Here is a 14,278-nt window from a genome sequence, read left to right on the forward strand (position 1 = left end):
TAAAAAAATATCAGCATCTGAGTAACTTTTCTAGTGAGGAGATAGCAAGGCACTCCCCACAATTTTCCAAATATCTTTGGAAATGGGAATTCTGCCAAAGGACTAGAAGGTGGCAGATGGTACACTCATTTCAAAAAAAAAAGTGAAAGGGATAAGCCATGAAATTTATAGACAAGTTAGTCTTGTCTCAATTGTGAATAAACGTTTAGGTCCCCAATACAGTATGGGATGAAATTATGAACATTTAAAAATGGCTGGACTAATCAGGGTCAGTCAGCATGGATTTGCAAAGGGCAGTTCGTGCTTGGTTAATTTAATTGTATTTTGGAGAGTGTATTCATAAAATGAACACAATTGATGTTCTATATATGGAATTTCATGAAGCATTTGATAAAGTGCTAAATAAGAGACTCCATATGAAGATTGAGGGATATGGTTATAAAAGGACATATAGCCACATGGATAGAGAGATGTCTGGGGGACAGATAGCAGGCAGTAAATAGATGTTTTTTCAGATTGGTAGAACGTGGGTAACGGTGTGCCCTAAGATCTGTGTTGGGACCTCTCATGTTTTCTGTTTATATACATGATTTAGACATAGACATGAAAAGAATTATAGCAAAGTTTGCTAATGACAGCAAATTAGAGGACATGCAAACTGTGAGGAAGAATGCAAGAGATTGCAGGAGGACATAGACTGGTAGAAGAGTGGGTAGATGCAGAGAAAGGTGGAAACTATAGTTTGGCTGCAGCTTGGAATATTTTGTGCAGTTTTAGGCACTCCATTATAAGGAGGAAATAAAAGCAATGGGAAAGGTGCAATGTAGACTCACTAGGCTGTTACTAGGAATGAGGGATTACTGTTATGAAGAGAAATTTAAGAGAAGTTGGGGCTTTTATCACTCAAGCTGAAAATATGAAGTGATGATTTAAGTGAGCTCTTCAAAATGATGAAGGATTATGAATGGTGATCGATTGTTTCCACTGGTTAGTGAGACAGTAATAAGAAAGAAAGACTTGCATTTACATAGCGCCTTTCACAACCACCGGACGTCTCAAAGCGCTATACAGCCAATTAAGTACTTTTGAAGTGCAGTCACTGTTGTAATGTGGGAAACACGGCAGCCAATTTGCGCACAGCAAGCTCCCACAAACAGCAATGTTTGAGGGGACAAATTTCAGATAATCACCAAACGAATGAAAGCAGAGGTCAGAAAAACATTCTTTACGTAGAGTATAGTTAGAATGTGGCATTCTCTGCCATAAATCATTGTTGAATCAGAGTTCAGAAGTTCTAAAATGTTTTAATTACCTCATGCAAATCAATACAGTTAAAAATAAAAAGACTATTTTAAGAGCTTCCATATTTCCAATGCTAGATCAGCAGAGTGTAATATCCGCCTATGTTTGTAGACATTCCAGTCAACCATTTTAAAACTCCATCATATGTATCAGGACTGGATTTAAATTGAGTATTCTATTGTAATGTTTAAAAAAAAGTTCTTTACACTATCTATTGGCGGTCCCACTGTTTATTCACAGGTTTCAATGCCAGGAGAAAATATGCAACTAAGTTTGACATTTGGACTGAAGAGCAAATGAGACTGGTGTAGGCACAAGGTCTCATTTGACCATTGGGGAACTTGGACACTTACTCTCCAGTGATGATCATACAAAGACTCATCAGGATAAAAAGAACAGTGAACATAGAGAGTGACCGTTATGACCAGACTCACTTTAATTCAATCAGTATAACTTGTCCTCATGTAATAATATCTAAATTCTATGCTTCCCCACATTAGTGAGTTGTAAGAAAGAAAGACTTGCATTTATATAGCGCCTTTCACAACCACCGGACATCCCAAAGCGCTTTACATCCAATGAAGTAATTTTGAAGTGTAGTCACTGTTGTAATGTATTCCTTGACTTCATCAAAATAACTCCTAACTACCCTCCTGCATGCTGCTTCTCATCCTGGCCGAAGCTTGCACTCACAGCTTTCTCTTTATTAAAAACAAACGGACCAACTTTCAAGCCTTTGCTGGAATTATGAATCAACTGATCTCAGCTAGGCTAGCAATTGGGATGCTACAATTGACCTTCATGCCACTTGACCAGGGAAAGGAAACATCAGCCAGAGTTGTCGCTCCTGATCGGCCTGTAGCAACCCCGGCTGGAAGTGTGTGAGAGAGCATTGGGCAAGGACAGGGTCAGGCTTGGCTGTGATGCCCCCTGTGATTTAATCGCCTGCTGGTACTCTGTCTGGGCTCATGGGTGAATAATGGCCACTTGACTGGAGGCTGTTCATGAAACCAGCAAAAAGCCAAGACATTCAGGAGATTGTATGGAAGGGAGAGAATTGGGAAGGAGACACTTTTTTTTGCTGGGGGGGGGGGGCGGCGGGGGGGAGATAAATACTGCAGCTGTGAATACTAACTTGATTTTTACTTGTTAAAGTGTTATTGGAATTGTTCATTTCTGGCACTTGGCTCCTTATGCGAAACATCCATTGGCCAACTGTGTCTAAAATAGCAGTTCCGTTCCTGGCAGCAATCCTGACTCTCAACCTGCTCCTGCAGCACTCTACCAATCTGCTGCTACTTTCCTTCCATGGTCCTTGGCCAGCTGCAGAGCCTGTGTTCAAACAGACCTGGGAAATTGGAAAATTTCACAGAAAATCTACAGAGAAATGAAAACATATGGGGGACCATTTCAAGATCGATAGGACAAAAATATGATTTGGAAAAAACAGTTGATAACTGCTTACCCATAATTTGCAAGAGTTCTGAAACCAGTCTGTTCATTGGTCTGATGTGGCAAACAATGAAACAGGACTTCCAGGTTAATTACCAACTTAAGGGGACCATTTCCATAGTTTCAATATTCGGAGCAAAATCTTAAACATGTGCATAAAGAATACAGGGAGATTTGCTGTGTGACGTAAGAAAACTACTAGGCACTTGGTCTAAGCGTTAAACAAAGCTTTAATCAACTGTTTTACAACATGGAGGTCTAGTTGTGTCCTTCACTAGTTCCTGTTAAGAATGTCCTGCGCAAACTGGGCCCGTGCCCGAGTATTTATACTCTCCCTGGACAGCGCCACCCGTAGGCCACTCAGTATTATTTCATAAGTCTGTCTTTCACGAATGAATGACTGATTCATGTCACTATGTGTAATGGATGAAGAATGGGTTTACAATTTTGTTACACATGACACACAGAGGAAATCTTTCCCCAAGGAAATTAGACTAAGAAAAGGTCATTCAACCCATTGAGCCCATTCCTTCCACAGTCCAGGTGAAATGTACTCTATGGTGGGTCTATTTAATTTCCAGGAAATTAAGTAGACCCACCAGAGGAAACGTTCTACTTGAATATTTCCTGATTCCCAAAGATAATTGAGCAAAATTGTAGAATATTCATCCATCAACACACTTTTTCACTATTCAACCATAGGTTGCTGCACTTCACAGACGACACCCTGACCCAAAAGCACAGAAGCCATCAAGTTGCATGAAGCATTCGATAGTCTCCGACCTATCCCTTATAACCTCCAGTTCTATTCCCACCCAGATATTTGTCTAGCTTTTTAAAGGAATTAACACATTTGTATAAAATGCCTTTGTTCCTATTTTAACCAAGGATTAACCCATTTAATTTGAGCAATTGAACTCAAGTTTTCAATACGTCTCACCAGAAGTGTTTAAGAAACTGGCAAACATTTTTGAGAGCATATAATCAGTATATGTGATATGAAGTGTAGGCCAATACCTGGTATATGGCTAGTGCTAGCAATACTGTGTGGTATTGACTATGGATAGTTAAACTTAGTGAACCTGAAAATCCAAGTCATTTTGATCCTGGCCAATGACCTCTGGCACTCGCCCCACCGGTTTTGTGCTCCCAGTTTCATGTGAAGGGAACTCGTATCAGAGGTCAGTGTGCCCCGCAATATTTTCTGCCCATTAAAATCAATTTGCAGAATTTCTCCTATAGTTGCAACTTTATTTAGTGACATGCTATGTGCACCCACACAGCACCAACTCCAGGATTTTAGCACCTAATATAGGCTGACACCCCAGTGCAGTACTGAGGGAGTGCAGCATTTTCAGAGGTGTTACCCTTCAGATGAGATGTTAAACTAAGGCCCTGTCTGTTCAGGTGGACGTAAAAGATCCCACGGCACTATTCAAAGAGGAGGTGAGTTCTCCCAATGTCTCGGCCAATATTCCTCCCTCAACCGACACTATCAAAAACAGATTTGCTGGTCTTTTATCTCGTTGCTGTTTGTGGGATCTTGGTGGATACAGAATAGCTGCTACATTTGCCTACATAAATAATTAACTGAATATGAAGCGCTTTGAACTGTTATTGAGATGTGATGAGGTTGCTATAAAAATGTTATTGACAGTGAGTTTTTATATCTGGCATATGAGATAACGGTAAAGCTGGTAGATGGGTATCACTGTAAATTAACATGTTTGATGGCTATATTACCCAAACTATGTTCTATAAAGGTTAAGTAAAAACAAATTGTGTCTTTTGCAGACATTAAGAGCAGCGGGGAAAACGTACATGATCTTTTTCGTTCTCGTCATCTTTGTGGGGTCTTTTTACCTGGTGAACCTGATTCTGGCTGTTGTCGCCATGGCCTATGAGGAACAAAACCAAGCTACCCTGGAGGAAGCGGAGCAGAAAGAACAGGAATTTAAGCAGATGCTGGAACAGCTGAAGAAACAGCAAGAGGATGCTCTGGTTTGTGACTTAAATCTTCATACAAGGGTGGTGTCAGAATAGGACAGACATGAGGTATTTGAGGTCAAACCTTAAAAGAAAGAATTACTCTGGTCGGTATCCATAGCAACATGGCAAATGCGTTCTTTCCAAATGGATTTACAATGCCACTATGACCAGTGCCATTGTTCCCCCACAGTTAGAGCAAGTGGTTTGTTGCAGTCAGTGATTTCTTATTATTCCATTTCAATCAGAAACCAGCATATCCGCTGCCAACAGAACATTCATAATTTGTATCAGAAATGAAGAAGCCCAATATAGTGGGACATGTGGCCTCGTGTGTAATGTGTCTGTTTGGTTAGTGCCACAGTGGATATCAAAAGAATGCAGGTTTGGCTCCTGTCATAATTGTTTCACTGGGCCAGCTCAGTCTGGTATTTTTTCCAGTCTGGTACATTCCTAATAAAGGACTGATTCAAAAACGAGGGAAGGGGAGGAGAATTTAATGCGCTAATGCCTTTAATAAAACTAGCTCTAGACAAGTGGTGAGTTGTACACTTTGATCTGGGATATTTGTTAAATCGCAAATTACCTTCTGGTACTATTTATTAAGGAAATCTGGATGTTACTGAAGAACCTGGCTGCCCTCTTTGTTTTTGCCAAACAGTGGCAGATGGCCTTCAATGTGAGGGAGTGTGAGGTCGTCCACTTGGGATCTGAGAAAGACAGATCAGAATATTTTCTTAATGAGAAAGTAGGATCTGTGGAGGAGCAAGAGGATTTAGTTGTCTATGTACACAAATCACTAAAAGCTAGCGCACAGGTATAAAATGTAATCAAAAGGACTTTTGGAATGTTGGCTTTTATCTCCAGAGTTGGAATACAAAGTGGAAGTTGTATAGAGCCTCGGTCAGATCCCATCTGGGGCATTGCATTCCGTTTTGGGCACCGCTCTCAGTAAAGACATATTGAGTATGGATGGGGTACAGCGCAGGTTCAACAGAACGATTCCAGGGCTTAAAGGGTTAAAGTATGAGGACGGGTTGCATAAATTTGGTTTGTATTCCCTTGAGTTTAGACGGTTGAGGGGTGATCTGATCGAGGTGTTTAAGGGATTTGATAGGGTAAATGGAGAAAAACTATTTCCTCTGATGGGGAAATCAAGAACAAGGGGGCATAACTTTAGAGCTAGCCATTTAGGAGTAAATTCAGGAATCAATTTTTCTGCACAAAGGATAATGGAAATCTGTAACTCTTGACCACCACCCCCCCCCCCCTCAAAAAAAAAGGCTGTGGATGCTGGGTCAGTTGAAATTTTCAAGACCGGGATCAATAGATTTTTGTTGGTTAAGGGTATTAAGGGATATGGTAATAGGGCAGGTAGATGGAGTTTAAGATATAGATTAGCCATTATCTGATTGAATGATGGAGCAGGCTGGAGGGCTGAATGGCCTCCTGCTGTTCCTATGTATGTTCCAGCCTGACTCCCAATTCTGATGAAGGGTCACACTAAAGCATCAATAAGTCTTTCTCTTGCATATGTGGATTAGCCTGCGGCGCGGTTTTGGCATTTTTGGTGTTTTTATTTCAGAGTTTTAGAATTTATAATTTTGTATCTTTAATTCTATTTTCCACTTATGCAGACTTTTTTGCTAAAATTATTAATGGGAGGAATTTCATCCCATCCTTGCTGGTTTATTTGACAAGCTTAAGTTAGGTTGATGGTATATGTTAAAGAAGCACTGTGTCCTAACTGAAACTTTCTTAACTGAAGTAATCATTGGAATGCACTCTTTTAAGCCTATAAGTTACAGTTGCCAATATTGCCAGCAAAGCACATAACAATATTGTTTGCTGTTCTTCTGTCTACTATATTAGTAGAGATTTTAACACATTTAAAATCAACGGGTTAACGCTTCCATTAAAACAGTGGACAGAGGAATGTGATACAAATACGTTTGCCTGCTAATATTGCCAGGTATACTTTCTAGGCTTTAATATTTAGCAGCAGGAAAAATTATTTAGCAGCTTATAAATTATATGTTGCTGTTCTGGCACAGCAGATGCATAATGCGATAACCTAACTGCTTGGAGCCTTGATTTCCAAAATAGGACTAGCTTGGCAATGTTTTGGAGAAATCGGGTCAATATTAAACAATTCATACAGAATCTTAGCATGATTAAAGTTTTCATAAATGTAATTATAGCTTGGTAGTTCCTTTTAACAATGTAATGACTCATTAGTACAATTGCAAATGTTAAGAACGGGAAACAAAAAAAAAAGCACATTAGCATGTAGTTAACCAAGTGTTACGACCAATTGTATGGAATGCTAATCCGCTTTTATAAGCAGATGATCTACAGCAAGTAGGGCTTTGAACATATTTTGCATTGTTTCCTGCTATTGATACATCGTAACCCAGTCCAAAGGAGATCAATTAGTCCAACAAACTTCATCCGCTTTTGATTAATTTCAATCCTGTCTACCTGTCTTCATCATTCTGTCCAGAAATGCATCCAGTTGCCTCTTGAACCCATTTATAATATTTTGTTTAATGCCCAAGTCTATAACCTTTTGGATGAAAAGATTCCTTCTGCTTCTTCCTTACTTCAAAATCCTTTTTTTTTAAACTTGTGTCCCTTTTGTATTTGAGCTCTTTACCATGGTGATCAATTTGCCAGGATCAACTTTGTCATTCCCCTTCATAATCTTGAAAAGTTCAGGTCATTTCAAAGATTTCTCTTTTTCTAAATGAACAAACACAGCTTCCTTAACCTTTCCTCACCATCATGAATTCCTGCTTGCCTCTGGATCGTCTTAGATCAACTTTTTTTGGAATTGGGTTAATGATCTCAGTTTCTTGGGCACTTACTTTCAGCAGATTAGGGTTAGTGAATACCTTTTTTTGAATTTTTTCATTTAATAGGAACAACCAGGTGAAGTAAAGCTTCGCCATCAGATCTGGCCTTTACCATACAGTCACAAATGTTTATGATGGTCTTGTATCTAGCAGCAAATTTGATGCATTTCAAATGTGCAACATGTTTTACTTTGGATAGCCACATGACTCTAATAGGCTGATTCCCTAATTGGGTGCTCCCGGAAAGGAGTGGCATTGACTGGGAGTAGTAGTTGAGAAATCACAGGGCCTCAGTGCCTGATTTTCCGTCCATTCATTTAAATGAAAGGAAAATCCATGGGCTTGTTGGGCCGTGACTTAGCGACCAGCGCTCCCCGCAACTGCCGCTCCTTGCCAGGAGCGCCCGATTGGTGAATCCGCCCTTGTATAAACCCTTTTGCTCCTGCACAGAAGTTGGTGGTACAAAGTATCTGTCTCTTCTGGTGCAGTTATACTCTGCCTTTCTGAGCTCATACTCTCCTTACTTCCCCACCTTGTTTTAAAATCTGTTTGTTGACGTCATGGTCTAAAAGTTGCAGGAGAAAACGCATGGATTGTTCGATTATGGATATAAAACAAAGCTTTTACATTCTGTGTTCTTACGGCTACACAATCTTCTAGTCGAGATATTTTTGGCCTACACTGGTCACTGTAAATCCTGAGCATCAGCCTGAATGATGGTGTGAGCTGGATGGGTTGAATGAAACAAGAGAATTCCAATCTTTTTCTAAAAGTTACCGATGATAACGGCTTACCTTTATACAACACTCCTCGTGCAGGAAGGTACCTGAGTATTTTACAATAAGGAGGAAAAGGGCCAACACTTTTCTCACCACAAATATGTTCTGTTAATTTGGTATTGCCATATATTGTCACACCTATTGTCTGCACTAAGATCATCTATTAACCAGGCAGCAAACCATACTGCATTACCAATGAGTGTCTCTTCAACATAATCGTTTCAGCAGGTTGCCTGTGTATCCCACTTTAAGATGCCCATGACAATTTCCATACAGATATTATAGTACCCTAATCTACCTCAAAAAGTTGAAGTCATCTTAATCAAATGGGGAGAAGGCAGGGACAGGGTACTGAATTTGAATGATCAGCCATGATCTCATTGAATGGCGGAGCAGGCTCGAATGGCCTACTCCTGCTCCTATCTTCTATGTTTCTATGCCTTTGAGGCCAAAAGATAACTTCACCACCAAGATGATCTTGACCATGTTTAGTTGCTACACTTAGTCAGCAAGAACAGAAGGCTTATTTATCAGCTTATGAATTTATGAATGATCCTTCTCTTGAAGTCAAAATTAATGACTAAATGAGGAGTAGTGTTCTTTTTTGAGGTTGGTCTCTCCAGTTTTTCCTCTTAGATTGACAGAATGGCAATAGCTCGAGGTTCAAGCCCAAACTATGCCACATGATATCAAGATTTTGAAAATCTTGCATCTCTGGACTATGTCTGAATAGTACTTTATCAGTCAATGAGGCTCTATGGATTCTGGTTAAAACGTTACTGTATATCACTTCCCCAGCTTTCCGAACCCAGGATCTGTAACCATCAACTACTTAAAGCTTGCAATGTAATGAATACTGGTGTTTAATGTAGGAGTAGCTATTGTACTGGAATGATTTTCAGAATGTCACAATTACCACTAGACTTGCAGCCTGCCTTTTGTCTATTAAATACATGGTTTTAGTGTATTCCCTCCCATTTGAAGTAGCTCCAGAAACTGTTCAGGTTGCGCAGTCTTGTTGATCCTTCAATAAACAACACCTTTAAACTCTTCCCACAAGAGAGAGAATATAAAAGCAAAATACTGCGGATACTGGAAATCTGAAATAGAAACAGAAAATGCTGGAAAACGCTCAACGGCAGCAGAGAGAGAAACAGAGTCAATGTTTCAGGTCAAAAGAATATATACCATCAGGGCAAGAGAAATATGAGTCAGTGTGGCAGAATATTACCATGGCAACAATTAGTGAAAGTCCTGCGCAAGAAGTTGATCTTGTCTAAAGCGAACTCCAATCAGTCCTTCAAGCCCATTGACTACAGTCCTATGCGCCCTCTGTACAAGTAGGAGGATTAGTTGCCATTGCTCCTTCATGGGTCAGCAAATCATTGACACCTTAGTCAAGTAGAAGCCTTCATCTTCCTCTACTGAAGATACAGCCTTGCCTCGCAAGCTAGTTCACAGGCTTGCTTATTTGGGTACTGTTGTTATTCTAGTCAAAGGCCATATCTGAAAGTTTTGGCTTGTTCTACGATACAAAAGTGCCAGGAAGGTTTACATATGGCCTCCATGTGGTTTACATACCAAGATAACTCAGCAGGCTAACTTGAGAAAAAGATTAAAAATGGTGACATTTAAGGTTACTGCAGCCTCAATGAATATCAATGATTACAGCTATAGGTGTGAAGAGTGCTTACTTCCATGTTGTAGACTATCGTTTTTCTCAATCTCAGACTATTCGCAATTCAGTCATACTCTTAGCTCTGTCTGAACGGCTGGTGTAGCCACAATTTAGCTTCACACCTTTGACATTCTGTCCTTAAAGTTACTTCTGCTAGTAAGGATACCTCTTAAACTTGCTAAGTAAAAGTTCTTACAGAAGAAGAATGGAGGAAATAAATGTTGTCTTCTGGCTAACACAAAGACTAGGAAAGATTTCTACTTCTAGCAAAGACAAAGAAAAACCATGAGTCAGAAGGGCTCGCCCCTTTTTAATAAGAACATAAGAACATAAGAAATAGGAGCAGGAGTAGGCCAATCGGCCCCTCGAGCCTGCTCCGCCATTCAATAAGATCATGGCTGATCTGATCCTAACCGCCAATCCACTATCACAGAACCATCTCCTGAATCTAACAGAATTAGACACACGAAATAGGATCAGGATCAGGCTAGACGGCCCCTGGGCCCGCTCCGCTACCCACAGGGCCATGACCAATCCGAACCTAGACTCGTGTCCAAATTCCTGCCCGCTCCCCATAACCCTTAATTCCCTTTACTTCTAGGAAACTGTCTATTTCTGTTTTAAATTTATGTAATGATGTAGCTTCTACAGCTTTTTGGGGCAGCATATTCCATGGACCTACCACCCTCTGAGTGAAGTAGTTCCTCCTCATCTCAGTTTTGAAAGAGCAGCCCCTTATTCTAAGACTATGCCCCCCAGTTCTAGTTTCACCCATCATCGGGAACATCCTCCCCGCATCCACCCGATCCAACCCCTTCACAATCTTATATGTTTCAATAAGATCGCCTCTCATTCTTCTGAACTCCAATGAGTAGAGTCCCAATCTACTCAACCTCTCCTCATATGTCCATTCCCTCATCCCCGGGATTAACCGAGTGAACCTTCTTTGTACTGACTCGAGAGCAAGTATGTCCTTTCTTAAGCATGGACACCAAAACTGTACGCAGCGTTCCAGGTGCGGTCTCACTAATACCTTGTACAACTGAAGCAATACCTCCCTATTTTTATATTCTATCCCCCTAGCAATGAAAGCCAACATTCCATTGGCCTTCTTAATCACTTGCTGCACCTGCATACTAACCTTTTTGAGTTTCGTGCACCAGGACCCCAGATCCCTTTGTACTTCAGTACTTTCCAGTTTCTTGCCATTAAGATAATAACTTGCTCTACGATTTTTCCTGCCAAAGTGCATAACCTCACACTTTCCAGTATTGTATTCCATCTGCCAAATCTCTGCCCACTTACGTAGCCTGTCGATGTCCCCTTGCAGGTTTTTTATGTCCTCCTCACTCACTACTTTCCCTCCCATCTTAGTATCATCTGCAAACTTTGATATGTTACACTCGGTCCCCTCCTCCAAATCGTTAATATAGATTGTAAAGAGTTGGGGACCCAGCACTGACCCCTGCGGAACACCACTAGTTACTGATTGCCAGTCTGAGAATGAACCATTTATCCCAACTCTCTGCCTTCTGTTAGATAGCCAATCCTCTATCCATGCCAGAATATTACCCCCAATCCCGTGATTTTTTATCTTAAGCAATAATCTTTTGTGTGGCACCTTGTCAAATGTCTTTTGGAAGTCTAAATACATTACGTCCACCGGTTCCCCTTTATCCACCCTATACGTTACTTCCTCAAAGAACTCCAGCAAATTTGTCAAACATGACTTCCCCTTCATAAAACCATGCTGACTTTGTCCTATTAAATTATGATTATCCAAATGTCCTGTTACTGTCTCCTTAATAATGGACTCCAAAATTTTACCTACCACAGATGTTAGGCTAACCGGTCTATAGTTTCCAGCCTTCTGTCTACTGCCCTTTTTAAATAAGGGTGTTACATTAGCAGTTTTCCAGTCTGCCGGGACCTTTGCCGAGTCCAGGGAGTTTTGGAAAGTTATTACCAATGCATCCACAATCCCTACCGCCACTTCCCTCAAGACCCTAGGATGTAAGCCATCAGGTCCAGGTGATTTATCCACCTTGAGTCCCATTATTTTACCGAGTACCACTTCCTTAGTGATTTTGATCGTGTTTAGCTCCTCCCCCCCTTTAGCCCCCTGTTTGTCCAGTGTTGTGATATTTTGAGTGTCTTCTACTGTAAAGACTGATGTAAAATATTCATTCAGTGTTTTTGCCATCTCCATATTTCCCACCATTAATTTCCCGGTCTCATCCTCTAAGGGACCAACATTTACTTTAGCCACCCTTTTTCTTTTTATATAACTATAAAAACTCTTACTATCTGTTTTTATATTTTTTGCGAATTTACTTTCATAATCTATCTTCCCTTTCTTAATCAATCTTTTTGTTATTTTTTGCTGTCTTTTAAAGTTTTCCCAATCCTCTATCCTCCCACTAGGTTTGGCTACCTTATATGCCCTTGTTTTTAGTCGAATACTATCCTTAATTTCTTTACTTAGCCACGGATGGCTGTCTTTTCTTTTACACCCTTTTCTTCTCAGTGGAATATATATTTTTTGGAAGTTGTAAAATAACTCCTTAAATGTACACCACTGATCATGTATCGTCTTACCCTTTAATCTATTTTCCCAATCCACTCTACTCAATTCCGCTCTCATACCTTCATAGTCTCCTTTATTCAAGCTTAGCACGCTTGTTTGAGATCCAACCTTCTCACCCTCTAATTGAATATGGAATTCAACCATGTTATGGTCACTCATTCCAAGGGGATCCTTTACTAGGACATTTTTAATTAATCCCATCTCGTTACACAGGACCAGATCTAAGGTTGCTTGCCCCCTGGTCGGTTCAGTTACATACTGCTCAAGAAACCCATCCCTAATACACTCAATGAACTCATCCTCAAGGCTGCCCTGCCCAATTTGATTTGTCCAATTAATATGATAGTTAAAATCCCCCAAAATTATAGATGTTCCCTTATTACAAGCCTCAACTATTTCCGGATTGATACTCCGTCCAACAGAGTTGCCACTGTTCGGAGGCCTATAGACTACGCCCACTAGTGTTTTTTTCCCCTTATTATTCCTTACCTCCACCCAAACTGTTTCATTATCCTGATCTTTTGACCTAATATCATTTCTCTGTATTACAGTGATTCCTTCCTTTATTAACATAGCCACCCCACCTCCCCTTCCTTCCTGCCTGTCCTTCCTGATCATTAAATAACCTGGTATGTTTAATTCCCAGGCATTGTCACCCTGCAGCCATGTTTCTGTAATGGCCACAAGATCATACCCATATGTAGTTATTTGTGCCATTAACTCGTGACATTTTTATGTGTCAATCATTCCCAACAAGTCAGTACTGAAGCATGGATTTCCAGACAGGTCAACGCCACTTTTACGACCGCCACGCCCTCTTTCCCCCCCCCCCACCCCCAATCCCCCACACAATACCCCCGCCCCGCCTTGTAGTCTTACTTTTGTCATCTTCCGAAATTCCATAGATTCTAGAACGGTTCCTGCGGATTGGAAAGTAGCAAATGTAACCCCACTATTTAAGAAAGGAGGGAGAGAGAAAATGGGGAACTGCAGACCAGTTAGCCTCACATCAGTAGTAGGGAAAATGCTAGATCTATTGTTAGGATGTGGTAACAGGGCACTTAGAAAATAATAATAGGATTGGGCAGAGTCAACACGGATTTATGAAAGGGAAATTGTGTTTGACAAACCTGTTCGAGTTTTCTGAGATTGTAACTAGCAGAATAGATAAGGGGGAACCAGTGGATGTGGTGTAGTTGGATTTTCAGAAGGCATTTGATAAGGTGCCACACAGGTTATTAAACAAAATTAGGGCTCATGGGATTAGGGGAAATATATTAGCATGGATTGAGGATTGGTTTATGGACAGAAAACAGAGAGTAGGAATAAATGGGTCATTTTCGGGTTGGCAGGCTGTAACTAGTGGGGTACCGCAAGGATCAGTGCTTGGGCCTCAGCTATTCACAATCTATATTAATGATTTGGATGAGGGGACCAAATGTAATATATCTAAGTTTGCTGATGATGCAAAGCTGGGTGGGAATGTAAGTTGTGAGGAGGATTCAAGGGGATATAGACAGGCTGAGTGAGTGGGCAAGAACATGGCAAATGGAATATAATGTGGAGAAATGTGAAGTTATCCACTTTGGTAGGAAAAATAGAAAAGCAGAGTATTTTTTAAATGGTGAGAGATTGGGAA

The 14,278-nt window shown here is 40.5% G+C and overlaps 1 protein-coding gene across 2 annotated transcripts in view; it reads left to right on the forward strand.

Annotated features, from left to right (window-relative positions):
- Positions 1–14,278, forward strand: part of LOC147097002 (sodium channel protein type 8 subunit alpha-like) — a 243,430-nt gene that overhangs the window by 136,813 nt on the left and 92,339 nt on the right. For both annotated transcript variants that reach the window (XM_085972723.1, XM_085972724.1), the window contains one exon: positions 4,549–4,755. In XM_085972723.1, coding sequence (XP_085828849.1) covers positions 4,549–4,755 — 207 coding nt within the window. The remainder of the gene's footprint in view (positions 1–4,548; positions 4,756–14,278) is intronic.

This window comes from Somniosus microcephalus, chromosome 33 (assembly GCF_052327205.1).
Source record: "Somniosus microcephalus isolate GS21.2 chromosome 33, FLI_Smic_1.0, whole genome shotgun sequence".
Taxonomy (NCBI): domain Eukaryota; kingdom Metazoa; phylum Chordata; class Chondrichthyes; order Squaliformes; family Somniosidae; genus Somniosus; species Somniosus microcephalus.